Here is a 22,646-nt window from a genome sequence, read left to right as displayed (position 1 = left end):
ATGGAGTCTGAATATAAGGTACCTAGTGTGATTATACCTGAAGTGAGGGGTCATTTAGGTATAGCATGTACTGTGTCTCTTTGCTCTAAACTGGAACATAGGCCAATTCTCGCTGTTCAGATATCCACCGAACCTTAATTTGCTCTCTAACGTTATGTTCCATAAAGATGATGTTGGTGCATGAGCCAGAGGTTGCAGATTTGAAATGCTAATCTTGTTTCTGTATTTTTTTTTTCTTATTTTCTTCTAGTTCCTCCCAAGATATATGACATTTCTTCCGACATCACGGTAAACGAGGGCAGCAATGTGTCGCTCATCTGTACAGCCAGTGGGAAACCCGAGCCAGGCATTTCCTGGAGACACATAACCCCATTAGGTGAGTTCACTTCACCTCTCACAAACCTATGCTAATGAATGGGTGGGTGGATAAATGGACGGACGGACGTATGGATGGATGGTTTCAGAGAGGAAATGAGGAGGCATGGACGGGATCAATAGGTGATAGACCGAGGACGAGAGAGGACTGGTAGTTATGTTGCTGATGACGAGATGGAAGGGGGAAGGGATGGAGCAAGGAATGGATGAGGTTGGATGGATTCATGACAGAAGGGGGGAGGGGAGATGGATAGATGTAATATTATATTCAAGTAAACATGGAGCCAGTGAGACCTGAGTACATACTGAGCTCCTGCAATGACGTTGCCATCCAGAGCTGTGTATTTAAGGGCAGAAGCAATGACTTATTGATTGTTTTTCTGTGACCAACAGACTCACCTTAGCTCCAAACAGCTGGAAAGATTCAATGATAAGATAAAGGAATTACTTGTTTACATGCCCAAAAAAATTAATGTAGGCCCACTCAACCTCAGCTTAACTTCGGGGCTGATCTAGATTTACAATTAAATAATAATTAAAAACAGCTAAATCACACATACAGTATATAAAGAATGGCTACTGATGTATTGACACCTCTCGACCATATTCATATACTTTACCCTGAGTTCAGATTCAGCCACAGACTGGTCCATCCCACATAATGAGGTGTGTCTAGCTAATGCAACCACGTTCTGCCTCAGGCTCACCATATAAGAAAAATAAAACACTGAACAAACTTATTTTTCAACATAGTTGCACTTGCATAAAGATTATACTGTATAGACCAACTTGTGTGCAGTGAATTTAAATAGATTTTTATTAAGTTCAATAAGTCATTTCAAGAGTTCCTGAATCACTGCACTACAGGTTATTTAACAAATCCATGTGCAGTTTCTTGAAGAAGTCATAATATAAAAATAATTACATTAAAAAAACCTTATGAGCTCTGTGGACTCCTAACTAACGCTAAAATATGCAATAAGCGTATTTCCCAAAATGCTGAATTATTCCCTTACTTTGGGTTTAGTATTTCACCTTCTTCTACACGGTTTTACACAACATGTGTCTGGCATAATGGAAAATGTTTTTTTCAGAAGACTATTTCACATGAAACTAGCCACTTCAGCAGTCTGTATTAATATATCTATGAGCTAGCTGCATAGCTTAGTTTCTGCTTGCCAGTATGGAAGCTTTACCTTACTTTATCTGCAGGACCTCCTATACTATATATATATTTACTATAAAAGATATTCCCTTTTTAAAATACAATACATCTATCCTGAGAAAATGTGTCAATACAATTAACTTTCGTGAACTCAAAACACACTGTGAAAGGGTTAAAGTTGTAATACGAAAACGTGGACAACCCCCAGACCGTACAACGCTGTGGTAGCAACCTGTCAATCACAAGGTAGCCACGCCCTAAAGCATACTCTGCTTTATGGTCTATTTGACTCTAAATGGGACAATAATTTACTAAATGAACATCATGCTGTATTGAAGAAGACTTGAAACTAGAGATTGAGACCATAAACTCATGTTTACAATGTTTACTGAGGTAATAAATCAAGTAAGAAGTAGGGTCATTTTCTCATAGACTTCTATACAATCAAACTTCTCTTTGCAACCAGAGGAGTCGCCCCCTGCTGGCTATTAGAAAGAATGCAAGTTTAAGGCACTTCAGCATTGGCTTCACTTTTCAGAACCCGGAGGTTGCCCACTAACTTCTACACTTCCATTTTGAAATGACACTCTTCAAACAGTTAACAAACAACAAAAGATACACCAAGCCATGGATTTTGTTACTCAGTTAAGGCGGTAGTTAATGTGATACCAAGGCACATTGTGCCACAAAATCAAACATGCTGATGTGTATTGAGGATTTCTACTATAGAAATGGCAGCTCTCATCACTGCAGGGGGAACTCCAATTTGATTTGGCAGTTTGCAAACTATCACTTAAGGTGCATTAACAAAGATTTTTTTTTATTATCATTATAATTTATTTAGGCGGCTCCTGGTCAGAGCTCACAAACACCATTAAGTGCTTTGAATACTGAATCCTCCCTTTGAAAACTCATTCCAAAGCATTTAACTGTTGCTGCAAAGCCCCCACCCAGACACTTCTAGTCCTCCCTCATTTTCATATTAATGGATTAGCGCATGCTGTGCTTATCTGATAGCGGTGAGGATGACTGCATTTATCTTATGGCTGTCAAATCCTCCTCTCTGGTGTGCTTACCCTGATTGCGTTAGGGGAGTTTTCAGAAGATGATCAAAAGAGCCATCCTCAGAGTCCGAGTGGCAGTCACTCATTCTACTTTGAAGTGTCCACACTTTGAAGTGTGCCGGGAAAGAAATTATATGCTGGTCAAATGAAAGGGCCCGGGACTAAATGTAATCACAGACTGTCTCCCAGCACATCAGAAAAGAAGCCATTTGCCATGGGATCTTTGAGTCGGTTATTGTAGTAAGGGCGATTTGTCCAAAAGACGTGGTACAACTGAAAGGTTGTAATAGGCTAATTACCTATCGATGGAATTCCATTAAATCTGTTGGATATGCAGAACAGTCTGCCCCAACCGGAGCACAGGCAACCTGAATGTGCAGCCACAGCATATGGAAATATTCATCTTGGTTATGAATGACCCATCCGATAAAAGCAGACCTGCAACCACCAACTGAGCTATCATTAACACACACACGTACACACACAAACATACAGAAAAGTGGCTTATCAGGATTTAAAAATGAATCAAGGTCATTAATTGCTGACAGTAAATATAGTCATAACTGCAGTGGTCTTAAGAAAATTTTAAAATCTAGCTACACTTTTACAGATGGGGAGTTTAGAAAAATGTATAATAACCACTAGTGAATCAAGGTTTTTTATAACCCACACCCAACCAACCCGTTATGAGAGCCAATCCGCACACTCTGACCGTAAAAAAAATATGCGTTAATCAACCACCCAACCCACAAACCGCCCACCTTATGCATTATAGTAACACAATAAATATCAGGACTGAGGTCTGAGACAAGGACAGAGACAAGCGGACTCGAGCGCCCGCGGCTCACACTGTGTGAAAAATACGTGAAATGACCTCGACCTCTTGACAGTGCATGGCCGGTGGTGTGTGTGTTTGAGAGAAAGAGAGAAACGGGGGAAAAGAAGGTGGACTATTGCACCAATGTTTCTGGAAGTTATTAATAACTTACTATGAACGCTGCTTAGTCACTCTTTGAGTCGCTCGTCCAAACCTGCAATATTTTCAACTCATGGATAATACTACTACTACTACCACTACTACTGCATAATACTACTATAATGATATGTCAATGCTAAAACAGTTATGTCATTCAACACATTTGCTTTGGAAATTGGTGTTTGTTGGCCAAGTTAAGTTTGGAGACTGTTGGTCCAAACAAGTTCATACTTTTGTTTTGTAATTTTCTTCAGTAAAGGTTTATGGAGAATAACTTAAACTGAAACTTTGGCAATTTCTGCAATTTACACACCTTAAAGAAATGTTGCTGCTTATACAGTAAATACAAGCAAATACACAAATTCTGTAAGTTTTGCTCGTCTTTTGTTTTGCATGTGTTGAGCTCTTTCAGTAGATTTCAGTAGAGAAATAGTATATTTGTATTTGCAACACAATCTGTAAGAAAAAAAACTGCTTTCATTGACGTGAGGCCAAGCAGGTGGAATGGCTGTAAAGTGACAAACGTGTGTACCTGGCAGCTTTTATTTGCCGGCCTCACTCTCTCCAACACTCAGCCATTTTGGGGTGGGGGTGGGGATTTTTTGCACTGTGGTTAGTTCTGCTGCGGCAGTCAGTGAAGTTTGACAGGATGATAAATTGCCCTGACTGACTGTCAAGTTCCTATTCCCACTCCGACTGTTTTGTGTTTGCATTTTTTCCTTCTCTCCCCTTCCTGCCAACCAGCAAACTGCCAGCTAATAATAAACTTTGCGCATCCAGTGAAGTGTGGCCATAAACTGTTTATTGAGACGATAATTTGGCCCAGTATGTGTGCATATAAAGTCAATGAATAGTCTCCAGTCGGAGAGATGCAAAACTGAAGCAAGTACTTGTAACACACAGATCATCTTTGTTGACATGCTACTAGGAGAAGAAACAGTGCCAGCATATGTCTGGAGCTTAATTGGCTTAAAGAAGCATTGCTGTTTTGTGGAACAGTTTAATTACCCATGTAAAAAGTGTGCTTGGCGGTGAAGTCCTCAGGAGTTCGGGGTGATTGCTGCGTGATAAGGTCGCTCATAACTGGAAAGCCCGCTAGAATCCCCCTATCAGCTGGTGAAATCTGGATGTGCAAAGTGAATGTTTCATGCTCTCACTACCCTTATTAACCGCTGTTGATGTGCCCTTGAGCAAGGATTCTACCCCCGACTGTTCCAGCGCTGCAGCTTAGTCACCAGTTGTAAAGAATTAATGGGGAAGCTGCCAAGTTTGTGGGCATGAATGCGACCATTTCAACCCCTGCAGCTCTTCCCCCAGGATTTTGATGTCCTCAAACAACTTGTATGGTTAAATAAAAGCGGAATTTAAGGGAGAAATACCATTAGAAGATGTACAGTGGTAATACTCCCACAACACAGTGTGTCATTATTTATTTAGCACTTGACATCGCTACTTACTTTACTCCTAAAGCTCACAATAGCTTGGGTGACATGTCAGCCTTTCAGGGTATTGCTTACGCATGGAGTACTGTGCCGTGGTTCCTCGACACTCTTCAGGTCATAGGGAGGGGGCCAGGGGGGTGAAATAGCCTTTAACATAGTCTGTTTCAGTCCGGTTTGGTTGGCTGGATGGCTGAGCAAAATTGCTTTGATAAGCTTTTTCAATTGAGATTTGAATCCATGGGATAGAAGTGTGACCTTTGAAAAGGCTGACTAGAATACTAGAATACATATTTGATTGTTTCCTGTGATAGGACTCAGCTGGGACACATTTTTTTTTTTCTCTCTCTCTCTCTCGCTCTCTCTCTCTCTCTCTCTCTCTCTCTCTCTCTCTTTCTCTCTTTCTGATCTGGAAAACTTGTACTTCGGGTTAATCTTCACTTAGATGAATAAAAGAATAACTCGATGAGACTCAGTTGTCCTTACTTAAGTTTATTACTACACAAATCTGACGTTAGAGACGATCTTGGTACAGCTCGTATGCATGGACACAGTCATGCCACACTATCCGCTTTATACAATATGTTCCACATTATACTCAGTCACGAATAATCATGCCACCTTGGAGGAGACAAGCCATTGTGTTAACCACCCTTGGTCCAGACTATTTACCATGGGAGTCAGGAACATCATCAAGGTCCTCATCTTAACTTAACCTCGAGACACTCAGAGCCTCCTCACACAAAGCATGCCAAGTGTGAAGGACTCCAAGGCCTCTCAAACTACCAAACAATGGCAATGAACAGCTCAGACATCTCTTCATATTTAATATAATTTTTCCACCACACTTTCCAAGCAGCAACTGCCTTTTTATTGAAGTAACCTTTAACATCCCCCCAGGAAACAGACAGCAGCATCTTCTACACTGATAAACCACTACATTATGTGTACGGTAGCTTACTCAAAACTGGATCCAACAGAACTGGCTTGGTCCTGAACTAAGTGTAGCTCAGTAGCTCAGTCGTTTTCAATGTGAACGGTGCGATGAATTATTCAAACTTGACTTTATATCACTGCTACATACCTTGACTTGTGCCTGCCCTGTCTCACTGGAATTTAGCAGCTCTTTAACAGATGCTAAGTAAGTTTCTGGTGGTCTGTTCACCATCTCTCATTCAGCACCGGGTTCCCTTTCTCATAGTTTGCAATGAACTGATGCGCAGTTCAAGGGCTGACACTTAAGCATGCTTTAAGCACGATGGGAGGTGAAAGATAAAGAGTTAGGCGCTGCATTTTAAATTTCAGACATCAACAGCAGGAGCCATGTCTAACACTTTCCCATTCAGCAGAGTATTGCGAACTAAAGAGGTACTCGATGGTCACATGCTTTATTTGAGTGATGAAAAGTAGACCTTTTTTAACTAAAATGTTGAGTTACTGCCACTCTACACATATTTAATGGCAGCTGGTAGCGATAGAACTCTTTAACACCCACCCCCCTTTTGAATGAAGTCCCTCTAAATTAAAATACATTAACGATTTTGATTGTTAGACCCGTGTGAACATCACAGGACTTCAGAGCTGCAATTTATTATTTTTATTAGTGATTAATCTGGATGACTGTGGCTCGGTCGGTAAAGCAGGTTGTCTACTAATCACAGGGTCTTTAAAAAATAAAAAAAAGCATTACGTTGTTGGGCTGCCAGACCACAAGTTAGGGAGACACTTTAGGTTTTAGTTGTATACTTTGCTCTGCATTGTTCCTTGATTATCTTTTCAAAACGGCATACAGATATCACATGTTCATATTTAACTTTTCATGGTACTAGCAGCGGTTAAGTTCTAGTGCTTCCTTCCCACAGACAGAAAAGTGTGTGGTAAAAGGTTAGCGATATTTTTGACTCTGATTGATTTGACTCCTCTGAATTAGATCACTATAATACTAACCTTTTAGATACATATAGACAGATATATTTGTTGCTGTAGTCCATTCTTGTAGCAATTCATCAAAACTTGTAAAAGCCACTCATTCTGAATACATACAGAGTGAAATATGGTTAAATATAATTTCACACACTTATTGCGGTTGTTTTAAGTATTCATGCATTGGCCAAGCTCGACAGATTGATTCAATTCCACGCACTGTGGCGGCCAAGACAGTTAATTAAACAATAAGCACAGCTGAGCTGTGGTGTGAAGTCAACTTTTTCGTTCAGTTATTACACACTACAGTATGTTCCAATTTAATGGTAAAGTCAAAAGTGTTTCCTGTTTTTAACTCAAATCCTCAGAGGGATTCATCTACCAGTACCTACCTATTTGATTTAGTTCTTGCATCTTTCCTGACCCAACACTTGTATTTGGGAAATATACCATACAGTTTTGAAGTAATGAAATCTGGTATATTTTAACCGGAATCAACAAATATTTAGTTTTTGTTTTACGCATCAATTCCAATGCACAAAAATAATAAAACACTTTGATGAAATATTTCCCTCAGTCAGACTAAGTAAGCGTTTTTCTCAGTCTACTTATTTGCTGTACTAGTGCAGTGCCCGTTCAAAACATGTTCAGAACAGGCTGAAAGCTTTGCAGCTTTCTCGAGAACCGCTCACATAAACAACTTCACACACAACACTATGCATCCTTGGGTCTCCAACAAGACACCTGCCATGTTATACAATAGTTGCGTCACACACCCAAGTTGTGTCATTTATATATTTATTATGATGTTTAGATATGAAAAACATTGAATTATATTACTATTCCAACTCATTGTACCCCAAAACAAATTTACAAAAGGCCCCCAAAGCAGTTAACTGTATACTACTTGCTGTGTACTTCTACTTCAGAGGAAAACATTGTAGTACTACATTTACCTGACAGAGAAATGTTACTGGTTACATTGCAGATTCAGATTTAAGTCACAAAATATAAAAATTTAATTATGATGCATTATTATTCATTAAACTATCTAGCATCATATTACATATATATTATATCCGCCTTGAACAGACATTAATTAAATGTAAAGTATATTTACTTAATATATATATATTGCTGATAATACCTTTCTTTCACTCTTCACTTGAAGTAAACATTTGAATGCAGGACTTTTACTCTGTTATTAACAGTTTTCTATGAATAGTTTCACTTTTTGAAACATTTTTGATGACATTTTTGACTGCTAATACCAACATTTCCAGTTAGAGAGAGGGTGAAAACTAAAGCAAGACGCTGTTTGACTGGGGCCCCCAAATCACTAAATCCACCCCTGAAAAACACACGCAGGTCGCTAGGCGTATTAGTCACTTGCTTTGACATAACCACTGAGGTTATCTACTATAAAGTAGAGCATGGATTTAATTAGCGGAGGTATTTTGCTGGCGGTAACGTTATTAGTGTTATAGATTAGAAAAAAATACCCAAGTTCTGCTTCAGTTGGCTATGATCAGCCCATGTTGACTCCAGGGAAGTGAAGATTGAATTGTATAGTAAACTGCAGTCAAGCCGCGGTCTGCCCGCTGCAGATGACATGCTGGACTCTGTCTCCAGAGCCCTGAAGCCCCGCCCCCGCTGCTGAACAGAGCGCTCTTCACTTTTTTATTCAAAGATTATTAATATCGAACGTGTCGCGTGTCCAAATTGTACCAAAAGCACTCCCTTGGGTCCCCAGCAATACACCCACCAAAGTGTGAAGTAGATCAGATGAGCGGTTCGAGATATGTGAAGGACAGATTCCTCGCTTTATAGTTGATGACATACATGACATACGCTGCTCTCTGCCTTGTCTAAGATATTTTTTCTAATCACACAGTCACATAGATCTTTCTACCAAGCTAAGTCCAGCTCCTGAAATTGTGTTTCCCTGCCTTATACAGTGCATTTAGCTAAATATGTCAGCACAGAAAGTAAGAGTGAGGTAATTCTACAGGTCACTGAGGTTGCAGCACATGCAATCAAACAAGACTTAGGGCTCCTTTGGCCCATTTCCACTCTCTGGATTTTAGCGGCGTCAGATTGACAGCAGGGTAGGGGTTATGTATCAAGGCAGACTAATAGCCTGTTTTTCAGTCAGGCCCTGCACATCGTGTGATTCTACCCCTAGTTCTGGCCCACACCTTGAGTTGGGGCCAGAAGGCAGCAGCACACAATGTAGCAGCGTGGGTTGTTCTCCATTTTCAGGAGTTAAAAGGATAAATTGATGTAGAAAATGCTGCTCTATGCTATAATGGATTCTTCAGCGATGCCTGCCCTATCTGCGTATTGCAGCCCTGAAGGAAGTGTACTCACAGCTCCCCTACACAATGTGGGAAATTGCTTACTGCAACGGGACTTAGCAAGCATTGGCGTTGAATGTGAAATTAACCTCGCTATGATTTCTTTAATTTGCTTGGAGTGACATCTCCCTCAGGTGAGAAGGGCCTCTGTAAGTCTCTCAAATATCTCTTAGCATGCAATCACACACAACTCATGTTAAGTCTCTTGGTGGTTTTAAGTTCCTTACGCCAACAGTGGAGGTTATTTTCTTCCATCTTTTATTCTTCATATTTTTTCAGGATGCATAATGCTATGTCTGTATTTGTTTCCTGTAATGTAAAGGTTGAGCACTCAACATATAATGTGCTTCGAAGTATCGGCCTATATCAAGGATGCAATTCTTGTTTAATGGCCTCTATGACCTTTGCAAAGCCCCCTTCCTGCTGTAATCGATAGGAATACCATTTGCAGCCTGGGCAGGATATATTGCAACTAAATATATTAGCTTTCATTTATCCAGAAGGACTGCAGCCTAATTAGATTTTTCAAATGGAAATTTGTCCATTTGTATTCGTAATTATCTGTATTTGTGTATTACTTCAAGCAGGAAACCATAGACCAAATCTACTAAGGAAAATATTAGATTGATGTTACAGTATAAAACTTGCAACATAATATGTTTTGCATTAATTGTCATAATTAAACCACACGTAATACTTCAGTTTAGATGTGAATGAAATGGGCACAAGATAATATCCTTTTTCTTTTGCTGCATTATGGTCAGCATTTCATAATATGTTTAACTGTCTTCGGTCAACACAATAATCCCTCTAGCCCTGCCATGACATAGTTGCGTCACACACCCAAGTCACGGTGCCTCACAGTCAGAAACATCGGTGAAATACACTTACCGGTAAATAGGCGTATTGGGCTACATTCAGACTCGGGCAAATCTGATTTGTTTCTCAAATCAGATCTTTAAGACAGACTGTCTGACCTGCTATTTGGAAGTGATCAGATTTGAGTGTCCAGACATCACCAATCTATCTTTATTGGTCGCTGTGGTAACAACGTAGGCGTCAGTAATTAAGAAAGCAGATTGAAAGTGAAAGTGCCAGCAGACAATTTATTTCGGCGTCTGTCCACGGACTGTTGTTGTTCGCCATGTTGTCCTCCATGGCAAATGGAAATTTGTGCGTAATTATCTGTATTTGTGTATTATTTCAAGCAGGAGACATTCTACCTAGGAAATAAGTCAATCATGAGATGGATGTTACAGTATAAAAACTTGCAACACCATACGTATTGATTGACATTGTCATAATTAAGCCACACTTAATACTTCCATTTAGATGTGGATAATATGGGCATAAAATAATATCCTATGGTTTTGCTGCATTTTGTTCAGCATTTCATAATATTTCTAATACTTTCTTTTTAACATTGGGGTCAATACAACAATCCCTCTAGCACCACGTTGGTCCAAATTCAAACTCACATTTATTCCTATAAATCTTTTCACTTGCCAGCAAACTTGTTTGTCCCCTGAGTTTCCTAAGCCTAAACACTGTAGTATTGTCAATTTATTTGGCTTCCATTCTGTGTTTTGTCAAAACTTTTCTTCTTCTTATCCCACAAAATGTATCCAATAATAACTTTGTGCAACGGGGACCAACTCTTGGAAGTCTTTATTACAGCTTAGCAACAGAATTTGTCTTTGGTGCGAAAATTAATTTGGCAGCAAAGACATAGAAACAGGGAGTAAGCCATATCTCTCCATTACCTCTGCAATCATGATCAAAATTGCTCAGCGGGAACACAAGTAATGGTAATGGTTTTAATGGTTAATCATTACCTCTTCAACCTTATTGCACTCACCAGTGGGACTATATGCTGCATGAACTATATTAGTGAAGAAATTTACAGTGTGATTTCAGTTGTACTATATATTAGCAGTTCTGGATGGCTTCTTCTGTTACATGCACAGATGTGTTGACTTAGCGGTTACCAGCAAACTTGCTGTTAGATTATTAGATTTGTTTAAAGCTTTTTATTCTTTTGTGTTTAAGTAGCAGGGAACATTCAGAAAGAGTAACACACTTCTGCACAGCTACGAAAAAGCAGAGTGCATCAAGAACAGTGTTAGATAAACAGTAAGAACAGGGACGTGGGATGTAAGAGAACAATAAAAGTCTGATAATGCTTAGTGGCTTGGCAAAATTGATACTATCATGGTGATGTTGTACCTCCCACCATACTTCATTCAGTTTAACTCATCTCATGGAGGCCTGACTAATCTTTGACCATCTCAAAGATGTCATTAGCAGGTATTTTTCACGCTGAATCATCAACACAACGCTCCACAATTCTCTTCACGTTTGTGAGCGATTGCGAGTCGTAATATTTAGCGCCATCAGTTTAATTGGGAGCCTACATGCCACCTGTGGATATCACCAAAGGGTACTGTTGGATGTGGGAGTCATTATTACTCACACCTGTTCCTCATTGCTGTGCTAGTTACATTGAGCCCTGCATTTATAGTGTATGAATTGTGCAAGCAGACATTTTGACTAGCAGGGAAAGCCACAGGAGGGAGTGATAACATTAATAATGGCTGCGATCTATTTAGAAATGCTAATTCTAAGGGACTGGTATTGTGTATGCAGGCTTACTGGCATGGCTTACTGGGACACCTCAAAAGAATGAAGCCATCATTAATTTGTTTTTCACCTGCTATGACAAGTGAAAATGTCTGACATGAAAAATGCATTTTCCATGTCAAAAAGGATGGTGTATCTTAACATTTGTGTGGTTTGAATCCTTATTATCAATTTACCATAATTAAAGGTGCAGTCAGCAGTTCTAATTCAATAAACCTTTTGTGTTTTTTTTGCCCGTCGTTGTCACACACATACGGGCTGTGTAGCGGCGTAACTTTAGCGAGTGTAGGGTTGTTGGCGTTATAGCTGTGAACGTAGCTGCAGTAGTGTGTTTACAGTTTATTGTCAGTGAATAAATGCTACAACTCCTCAGCTAAAGCAAGCTCAAGACCCAAGCCAACTTCCTGTATCTCGCAACGGCGGCTCGGATTCTCTTAAGGTGGGCTGTTAAGGTGGACCAGCTTTTCTCCTTTAAGTGACAAGCCGCTCCTCTGAGTTTTGCTCAGCTTTTAATTAATTATTAACATTTATTTTAACCGTTTAACCGAAAGCGTTAATCTGTTAAAATCGTAATGTCGGTTAACGGTTGAACAGTTAATTATTAACATCCCTAGTTCATACACAGCATGGATGTATAAGGAGAACTGGATACAGCGCTTGAGGTGGGCTCCTGTTCATTCCTATGAGAGTTGCTCAGTGGCGCATGAAGCCAAAATAGCTTAACTGCTGAGTGATAAAGTATCCGGATCTGCCAGCGATCTTCCGCATCCATTGGGCCCATAGAGCAGGCGCAATAGCGTTTACTTTAACTCCACCTCCCAGCTCTCGGTCCAGCCTCAGGGGCTCATTCACATGAACTGAGGAATAGAAATAACTCTTGATTCGGGTATTAGTGCATTTTCCAACTTTTAGGACCTAATGGTTTAAATAAGGGCTATTCAAGTGTTCTTACTGGGAAGTTGATTTACCTAAAAAAATAATTATCCGCTGAGTTACAGACGTCTCTTTCCCAATCTAAGTCTATGGGAAAAAGGATTTTTGGGCCCAATGGCATCACGTGACTGACACGGAAGTTGTAATTTCACCGTTTGGAAACTACGAAAGTTTGCTTCAATGCCCTGGCTCTGTAAATGGGAAACAAACAAAGTATTCCAGCCAATCAGCAACAGGGAACGTTCTTGCTCGTGAACAAAACAGGGGAAAAGCCATGGATGTATAAAGAGAAACGCAGTGGGAGCGAGAGATGGTAAATCTGGAGGGGTGTATGTCTTTTGGTGTTGAGTTCAAATACCAACAATCTTTCTCTAGAATCGTTGACTCAACCTTTAAGGCACAGACAGATAAATTGTCCTGCTGTTTCTGACATTATGCATCATTCCTGCTGTGAATGATCCCCATTCATTCTCATTGCCCAAGTCTTCAATGTATCTTTTATCTGTTCTGTATCCTCAATGTTCAGTGATACAGAACTCACTTTGTCAGTTGTATTTTTTAATCAAATGCTGGGTTCTCATTTTTGAAGCGAGTTAGCTGGAGGCACCAAAGAGATGTTGTTTTGTATCATATGGTCAACCAAGCATAGGCGACCCATTTTGTACCCACGCTCTTATCATGAAAGCTACATTTGTTAAAGAATTTTCCTCTATTGATTCTTGAGCCTTAGTTGGCATTCAAATTTTATGTCTTGTCACAAAACCAAAAATCTGTTTTGAGCTCAATTAAATTAATAATTTTAGTAATTAGGTCTCAGACTTCATTCAAAATGGCATGATTCCTTGGACAAAAAGGTTTAAATCCACAGGGATAAAAATATTGTCTGGTCTCTGGTGCCGTAGAACTGGATATCAGGCAGGGCAGCATCAGACTGACTGCCTGGAAGAACACCACTTCAGACCATATTGAATCAGGCAGTATCAGGTGAAACAGATATGTCCACTTGAGTGAAGTTGTGTTCCGCTGGCAAGAATAACATTTCCAGTTTGGTTTTTTTTGCCATTTAAAAAAAGGTTCAGACTTCAGAAGCTATGGCAGAAGATCTAACTACAAATCTAATTACTTCATTAATGGTTCCGCACTCCCTTACAACTCTTCCTAACATACAGTACATTGACTGAGCAAACCCCGGTGAATGGAGCGCGAAAAATTGTCCAGATATACTACGAGCGACTCTATTACATAGAGAGTGAGGTGTACAAAACTTTGCATAGATAGAGCCATTTTTTCAAACAAGCGACACCTCGCTTTGCCTGTTCACTGACGCGAGTAAATTTGGACATCTTATTGGGAAAAACTGAAAAAATGTCATGTTCGCTCATTCGCATCACGTCCAGTTAGGAAAAGGTGTTACACTAGAAACGTCTTTTGGCTAGAGATATTCGATGAACTGAAAGGAAAGGGCAATAAAAATCCATGGTGTGGATGACATTATTGATAAGAATGACCCAGTGCAGACTGGGTCCTAACTGAATTAAAAAATTATAATCTAATGTTTATTTAAATGTTTACTGCATTAAACATTTACATCAAAAGTGCTCAAATGCAAATCATAAACCGCTCTCAGCATGAGAGGAGTTTGTAATTTTGCACGAGTCTTTGCAGTTACACATCTCCAGAGCAGGTGGAATCACCTCCCCGATTTGAGGTCAAACTGAGTGCAAAAACTAGAGGCTGAGAAATAATATTGATGCCTTTCAAAACTGTTGTCAATGGCATCCAAGCTCCTGTTGCCAACGGAAATATTTGCAGACCAAGGGGCTGTGCAACACTGTTCGGCAGAAGGGAGGAAAGCCTGTTTCTGTTCACATCCTGCTGGTCGTACCATGCCTGAACCACCGTCTCATAGAACATGACTCATATATTTCATAGAAATTCAGACATAAGTTTCATTTTTATTTAACATTTATTGTTTTGCCAGCGGCAAATAAGTGATTCATTGTGTTTCGCAAAGTTTCTGTGCCTCCCTGTGGAAAACACAGCATTTGATTCAGCTGTAAATGGCATTGGAAGCATCAGGCATACTTGGCCTCATGGGTCACTGCTTTTGATTTCATTGCCCTAGTAAAAGACACAAGTGCACACAGTGGATTTCCACATCCTGCGTATCATAATTCCCCATTACAGTGCAATGCACTGGATCTGTGCACTGAGGGCAGGGTATAGGTCAACCATGTTAACTACTTGGTGGGAGGGAGGGGGTACACACAGGGCACTGAGACATAAAGTCTGTAGTTCTTTTGTAATCCATAACTGGGCAAATAAAGTGCATTTATATAGCGGCAGTCTAGAGCAGTCGTCACAAAGTGCTGCACAATAAAAGACAAGAGCAACAGACATAACCCTGCTGTGTAGGTTCTGTGATTTGTTGCATTGATCACTGTGTGCAGTAAACAAGCTCTAGACACAGTGGAACCACTAATGGTTCTCACAAATCCATAAAAGCTGTGTTTGCAATATGTAGACATTCATTAAAATGAATATATCTGATTTTTTTGCTTTGTCATGTTCAGTGGACCGGAGTGTCCCTCTGACACATACCAGCTACTGTACATGTACACATCCTGCTATCTTTCTATGAATCATTGGTGCATAATTAAACACACATTAACACGACGTGGTAGATACACATGGCCAGGGTAATGAATTGTGGTAATTTTGTGGCTACAGATGGAAAGCACAGCTATGAAACAGTTGGATATTTGAGGGAATCATGCCTGGTATCAGCCACTAATGACTAGAGGTAGGACAAAATATTGATACTGCAATATATTGTATTACTTCGTCTTGCAATATTTCACACTATTTTTTTATTAATACATTCAGGCGCTCTAAACGGCCTTGTTGGGATGGCTGAAAAGAAACTAATTAGCTACGGCAGCGTCTTTAGCATGGACGTCGAGTGGCTGCTCCAAACCCAGAACCTCATTGGTTGAGGAGTATCCAACTCTAGGTCACATAAACAACACATTACTACAGTTTGTATTTTCAATTTTCACAGTGACGGTCCAGAGGTTGAATTCAGTTAAATGATGATGGGTTCAAGCTCTATTAACTCAAAAAATTAGTATCAGGTGAAGGTAAATTATGACAATAGCACGATGTGTTTAAATGTAATCTTGTAAAATGTAGTTTTAGGATGAGAAACTTGAATACATACAGTTGTTTGAAGGAAATGTTTGTCCATTTAGATTAGGAAGATTTTATTTATGCATAGATGTATCGTTCCTTTAAACATTTTAAACCCAGAACTGTTCTTCCAGTTTATGGTTATTTTACATTAGAATGATGGTATGGTATGTATTAAAGAGGCACTAAGCTAAGACACTATACACTTTTTTGTACATTGTTTCATCTCAGTTGTTAAAACTGTCACTACAATGCAGTGAATAAATACATAATTCCTGCTTTTTTGCCTTTTAGGGGTATTTTTTTCTTCTTCAGTTACACACATATCATGATGTATCACAGATGATTGTCTTGCAATGTATCAAGTATTGCAAAAAGGCTGTATAGTGATACCATCGTTATCGTGGACAACGTATTGTGACAGTATCGTGAGTTACTCTGTGATTCCCAGCGCTACTCATGACTAAATGATGCTTGATTTCCCTCAAAATGATTTGTCCCGCCCAGTTGTAATCTGAACTTCACTCCCATCTGCCTACAACATAATGTTCAAGTATATTTATACTGATGATGTTGGTACAGATGTCTGCTGTAGAGATGTAAATATAAGGACAATTCAAATCTCAATGGAAACTACTTTAATTATCAATCAACCATGTGGAGAGCAAACCGTTGCTATTCTGAAGGCTTTTTAATACAGTAGGTCATAATGTGGACAACGCTTGGTGCTGAAATTAGGTCAAATCAGCAGTTAAATAACAGATGGTGAATAAGACCATTTCATCTTGATTCAACAGTACTGTATCTGTTCATTTTAAACAAAGATTTAATTCCACAGCATAACTTAACTAAAAGAGATTTCCTTGTCACAAACACAAATGCGATTGCATTACAATTTAACAGTATTATTTTCTAAGCAGCATTGTTGCAATAAAGACAGCTGGCTGGTAACACAAACATATGCTTTTCTGTCCTTCAAAAACGATTCTTCCACACAGCTTTTAGGGGGGGATGTGATGTCTTTTATCAGGAGGAGAGGTGCTGGCTTTGGCTGTGGACTAGCATAGCAGGAGACCTACTTATTCAGTGAAACAGATAATATCCAGTCCCTCTGCATCTGTCATAGCTATAATGCTAGGAATATTACCGAGGCCAAATGGGTCTGCAAGGCTACCGCACAGGCAATGACTTGCACTGAAGCTACAGGAAGAACAATTCACAACTGTTTAAGTTGAATTTTATTTCAGTGTATTCATTTCTTTGGGATTAGATTTAGTGCTGAAAAACTGTCCATTAAGTACGGTCAAGTACAGCACTTTAGAGCTGATGCCTGTTCTTGACAGCAACATGCTGTATATCTCAATCCAGTGCTCTCTTACTTATTTCCTGCTTGAGAAAAAAATATACCTAAGTCAAATTTCCTGGCATATCATTCACAAAAAGCATATGTATGTGTGTTTATGTATACATTACTGAGGTAAAGTCAGAGACACGAGGTAGAGAATGACGGTGAGTTGCACCATGTTAACCTACAGTAATTTACGTCAAACTTGCACTGCACCATTTGACTGCTATAGTGACACATTCTGTACAGCAGCGGGACATCAGTGGGATTAAGTTTTTAAAAAACGAAAAAACAAAAAATGTTTCTTCACTGGTGCAAAGCCCAGCCCTGAGCCATGCACCGCCACAAAAATAGAGCCTTTTGTGTTATTTTCCCGTCCTTGTGCTCTCTTGGCATATTAACGCTTCTGTTTTTCAGAGACATCCGGTGCTTGTTTATGGATCAACATTTTTCTTTCCTTTGCTGTTGTTTGTGTAGCCACCAATATCTTTGCCAAGACTCTTGGACTCCATTGTTGTGCGAGAAGAGACAGGAAAGCTCATTATCGACAATGCCTTCAGTTTCAAGTTTTTATGACATAGTAGCTAGTAGATAAAAAGCCACCAGAATAAGGAAGTGACAATATATAAGAATTCAGCTCACTTTCAGGAGAGAGTGGCAGTATTTCTACTCCTGAAGCATGGATTGTCTTGATTCTGGCTCCTGTTTTATGAGATATTGCTGAGTCAGTGTCGGGTCTCAGCTGCTATCTGAACAGTATGTTGAGCTCGGCTTTGCTTGATTGTGCACTCGGTTTGATCCCCATGCCTCCACACATCTCCCATCCGAAACCACCATTACCACCCTGAAAAGTTGTATATAAATAGATTTCACACTGAGCACCACTGGGTTGGAAATTAATTCTGGTCAGGGTAGAATCTGCCACAATCTCTATAATACACAGCTGCCTGCTGGGATCCTATAACCATTTATTATACAAGCACACCCAGTCAAATTGGTTTCATTATTAGTATTCCCAATTTCATATTTATCTATCCACCTATTCATCTTATCTATCTATCTATCTATCTATCTATCTATCTATCTATCTATCTATATCTATATAGCTATCTATCTATATAGCTATCTATCTATCTATATAGCTATATAGCTATATAGCTACATAGCTATATATCTATATAGCTATCTATATATATATATATATATATATATATATATCTAACATCATGTCATACATATCATCTTTAAGATACACCTTTATTTTGAAATTCCCATGGCATGTCTGTGTCACCGGTCCCTCCTTCCCAGTAACAAAATGTCAAATGATGTAACTGACATATGATATTGTCTCATATCGATCGCAGGCCCCCTGATTTGAATTGAATCCAAATTGTATCGTGACAGACTTTGTGATATCAGCTTATATCGTATCGTTGTCTAAAGAATCGCTATATCATATCGTGATGAAACTTGTAGCGTAGGGAATCACCAGAGGCCCCACGATACCATATTATCACGATACTTAAGTCACGATACTTAAGTCACGATACGTTCTTATTGCCTTTTTAAACATTTTGGGATACGCGAATAAGAGTAACGCGATAAGATGTATTACGATTTATTACCTTTTTTCAACTCTGCAGTTTGCAACATCTGTTTTATCTAATAAGATCCAGTTTTCACTCTGTTCATCTCAGAGTTTTCATTCACATATCTTGAGGTCAGAGGTCAAGGGACCCCTTTATAAATGGACATGCCACTTTTTCCTCGCCAGAATTTAGTGTAACTTTGAAGCGTTATTTAGCGTTTTTCCCATCAAGCTAATATGATATGGTCTTAACCAATCAATTCCTTAGGTTTTCTAGTTTCATGTGATACCAGTATCTTCAGCTTTAAGACTAAGTTACAACATCTGAAAGACAGAGTATCTATCTATGTATCTATACTAAGAAATAATGTTAAGTGTCTAATATTTGTGATCATCTGCATGTGACTTATTGGCTGTCCAAGTCTTTACTTTCCCTTATATATTGCGGCCTGATTATTCTGTCTGAGCTGTATCTCATTATTGCTTCTTTCCAATTATCATATTTTCAGTTTCAGTATCTTACTACAGTATTCTACTATAGCATGTTTTGTTGTTGATTGGAGTGGACATGTTTGTGTGGATGTGCTCTCCCTTCATCTAATATGCCAGTCATGGTGCTTTGCTGCTACCGCCTTTGGCACCGTTGGCTAACTATAAAGCACTGACATGTGCATCGAGCCATCGAATCTGTCTGTCTTCTAGGAAGCAGCTCTAACTGCATGGTGTGGAGTTGAGCTAATGATGAGTGGATGACTGGGAATACACCATTATTTCATTTCCTGCCACCATATCAATATGAACGGATCAATGCACTGCTAATCCTCTGCTGTTTCAAAATGCACTGGAGGTAATCAGGAGTTCAGTACAATTCCTAATCGCATTGAGCCTTCTACTCAAACTTGAAAGGCCATAGGCTACAGAAAAGCTATATACACACACATATACTGAATGTGGGTGTTTGTTTGTGCTGTGTTTGTATTCATTGTAGACACAGTGTAAGTACTTTGCCTCCATTTTTCTATTTCCAGCCAGGAAGTATGACAGTGGCGAATATCTTAACATCACCGGCATCACAAGGGACCAGGCTGGAGACTACGAATGCAGCGCTCTAAATGACATCGCCTCTCCCGACACCAAAACAGTAAAAGTCACAGTCAACTGTAAGTATATCTCTTTCTTCTTCCTTGCTTCCCTTTTTTTCCACACACTGGCCTTGCAGACACATGAAAGACACCGGGGCAGCCTTCAATGATACCGGTGTCATGTCCCTGACGGTGCACTTCAAGAAAGTACACCTTCTGGAAGTTTGAAAAAGTAGACGGCTCGAGCTCGAAGTTTCTTAATATTTAATGTGAGAATTCCCTTTTTGTCTGCGCATGTAGGTGATTAATTCACACTAAGGAAAAGGTCTGACTGTTCTAAGCACTATTCCATTATGCAGGTAATGAGTCTTTCAAAAGAGTGAGGAGACAGTAATGAGGAGCCAGGGCATTAATGAATGATACTGGGCTTTAGCCGTCGTGGTCACATGGAAATCACCACTCGTAAGTTTGAGCAGGAATGGGTGCTTGACAATTATTGCCATTCCCTCTCCTTTTTAAAGTGCTCCTTTACTTTGCTGTTATTCATGGAGATTTCTGCAGAGATGCCCTGTGCTAAATCTCACTTTTGGCAAAGCTTATCAGACGGAGACGGGAGGGAGGGGAAAGAAAAAACGCCGCTCCTGGAAGCTAATCATGCAAGTTTTAGGAAATATATTATATTTCATACACAGTATTGACGATTTAACTCTTTTTTTTTTTCTTCACTTTAAATCCAATAATGCTTTCACTGTATTTCCACCTCTCTTGAGTTAATACAGCTTTATTCTGGCTTTGTTTTAAACCAAGTCTTGTGGCCATTATTTCTGCGTAATGCCTGGGCTCTAATGAGCTCGGTCTGAGTGGAGTTTTAGATACCGGTTATTTATAGCTCTACTGAGACACGGGTTCAAGGATGAAAAGTGCTTTGACAAAGTGGGAGTGCCTTTATGCTGCAGAACAAAGGAGATATTCACAGTGATTGATAAGGCATGTCATAGTCAGACGCCGTATTTTAAAGCGAGGCAGCGGGGGTTATGTGGGCTTAGTATCCAAACTGAGCGAATTGATTAGGAAGACTTTCCTTCGCTGTCAGGCAAAGTCGCCACAGCTTGAGCATTGGAGCAATACTTTGGGTGGGAGTATGCTGTAGTTCGTCAAGTGTTAAGGCAGACGCTGCCCAGAGTTATCTAAAGCTGACAGAGCTACAGAGCTGTTCCTGTCATTGACCAGTTACTCATTCTTTATTATTGGCGTGTACCACAGAGGACAATTGTCCAGATATCTTTTGTAGACTCTTTTAATAACTTTCAATGCTATGTTTTAAATTGGCTTATGGAAACAGTTAATGATGCCTGTTTAATATGATATTTTACATAATCCTTAGGATTCAGTCGCAGAAAAATGTCTCTTTTACAAAGGAATAACTGTATAGGCTATAAACTCTCACATTACTTCTGCCTTGTGGACTGAAAAATTGAGGTTCTCTATCTCGCCCAGTCTAATTGTAACACATCACAGGCCTTTCTTGGAAATGCTAGGGATTATAATATATAAAATATAGACAATTTTGGGGACTACTTTTGTCAAAAGCAGCAGCAGGATCCTGAGTGAGTACACTGAAGTGACACTTAGCAGTAAGAGTCAATGTCCATTGAAAACCATTATCTCCAAAGTGCTTCTTTTAAGGAACAATACAGCCTGTTGCAAGATCTATGATTATATATTTTTGAAATAATGCGATGGGTTTTAAATAGGGCTGTACGAAATGAGGAAAATATGCAATATGCGATGATGTTGTTGAATATTGCGATAACTATATTACTTGCGGTAAATAAACAGATATTAAAGTGCAGTTCTGCCTTTCTGCTGCTGTCAGATAAACTGCAACAACTTGCTTGTTGAATTAAAACAAAAAGGCAATCATTTCCAACTTTCTTTTATTGAACAAATTGAATATTGAACTGAATGCAAAAGGCATCAATAATAACACAAAGAAAAGATTTTAAAGTGCCATTTTCTACTGTTCTGACTCTCTTTCAACTACCTCAAATCCCTGAGTGCAATATCACAGTTAACAAAGTTAACATTGTGATGATGATTAAAAAAATCAATATATTGTCCAGCCCTAGTTTTAAAAGGATTTCATGAACTTGAGAGATAGGAGAAATATCATAACCCATAAAGTATCATGTAAATCATTATCATTAATGATGGAGATTCTGTACATGATTAATCAGGCTGTCTTGAACGGTAGCTCCAGTGAACATGAAATCTCTTTTTGTAACAGTTCTCACATATACCATGTCTTTCTGACAAGACTTTATTCAAAAGCTGTCTGCAGTAATTAATGTAGCTGTCCGTGTCTCCTCAAAGTGTAAAAGCCAGAGCTCCCTCCCACATAATTCATAAATGTTTCATAATTCTCGACGTCCTGTTTGAGCTATGGCTAACATGTAACTCCATAGTCAGACTTTTCTGTCCTCACAAGCAACTCACGCATGAAAGGTCCTGTGTTTTATTGTGGCTGTTTAGCATTCGGAGTGCTGCGCAACTATGAGACCTGAATAAAC

The 22,646-nt window shown here is 39.3% G+C and overlaps 1 protein-coding gene across 2 annotated transcripts in view; it reads left to right on the top strand.

The window, feature by feature from the left end:
• Positions 1–22,646, top strand: part of negr1 (neuronal growth regulator 1) — a 169,641-nt gene that overhangs the window by 79,730 nt on the left and 67,265 nt on the right. For both annotated transcript variants that reach the window (XM_074635155.1, XM_074635156.1), the window contains exons 3-4: positions 251–376; positions 20,023–20,154. In XM_074635155.1, the coding sequence (XP_074491256.1) occupies positions 251–376; positions 20,023–20,154 (258 nt within the window). The remainder of the gene's footprint in view (positions 1–250; positions 377–20,022; positions 20,155–22,646) is intronic.

This window comes from Sebastes fasciatus, chromosome 5 (assembly GCF_043250625.1).
Source record: "Sebastes fasciatus isolate fSebFas1 chromosome 5, fSebFas1.pri, whole genome shotgun sequence".
NCBI lineage: Eukaryota > Metazoa > Chordata > Actinopteri > Perciformes > Sebastidae > Sebastes > Sebastes fasciatus.
The sequence above is the reverse complement of the archived record's forward strand: the minus strand, read 5'-3'. Positions and strand labels throughout refer to the sequence as shown.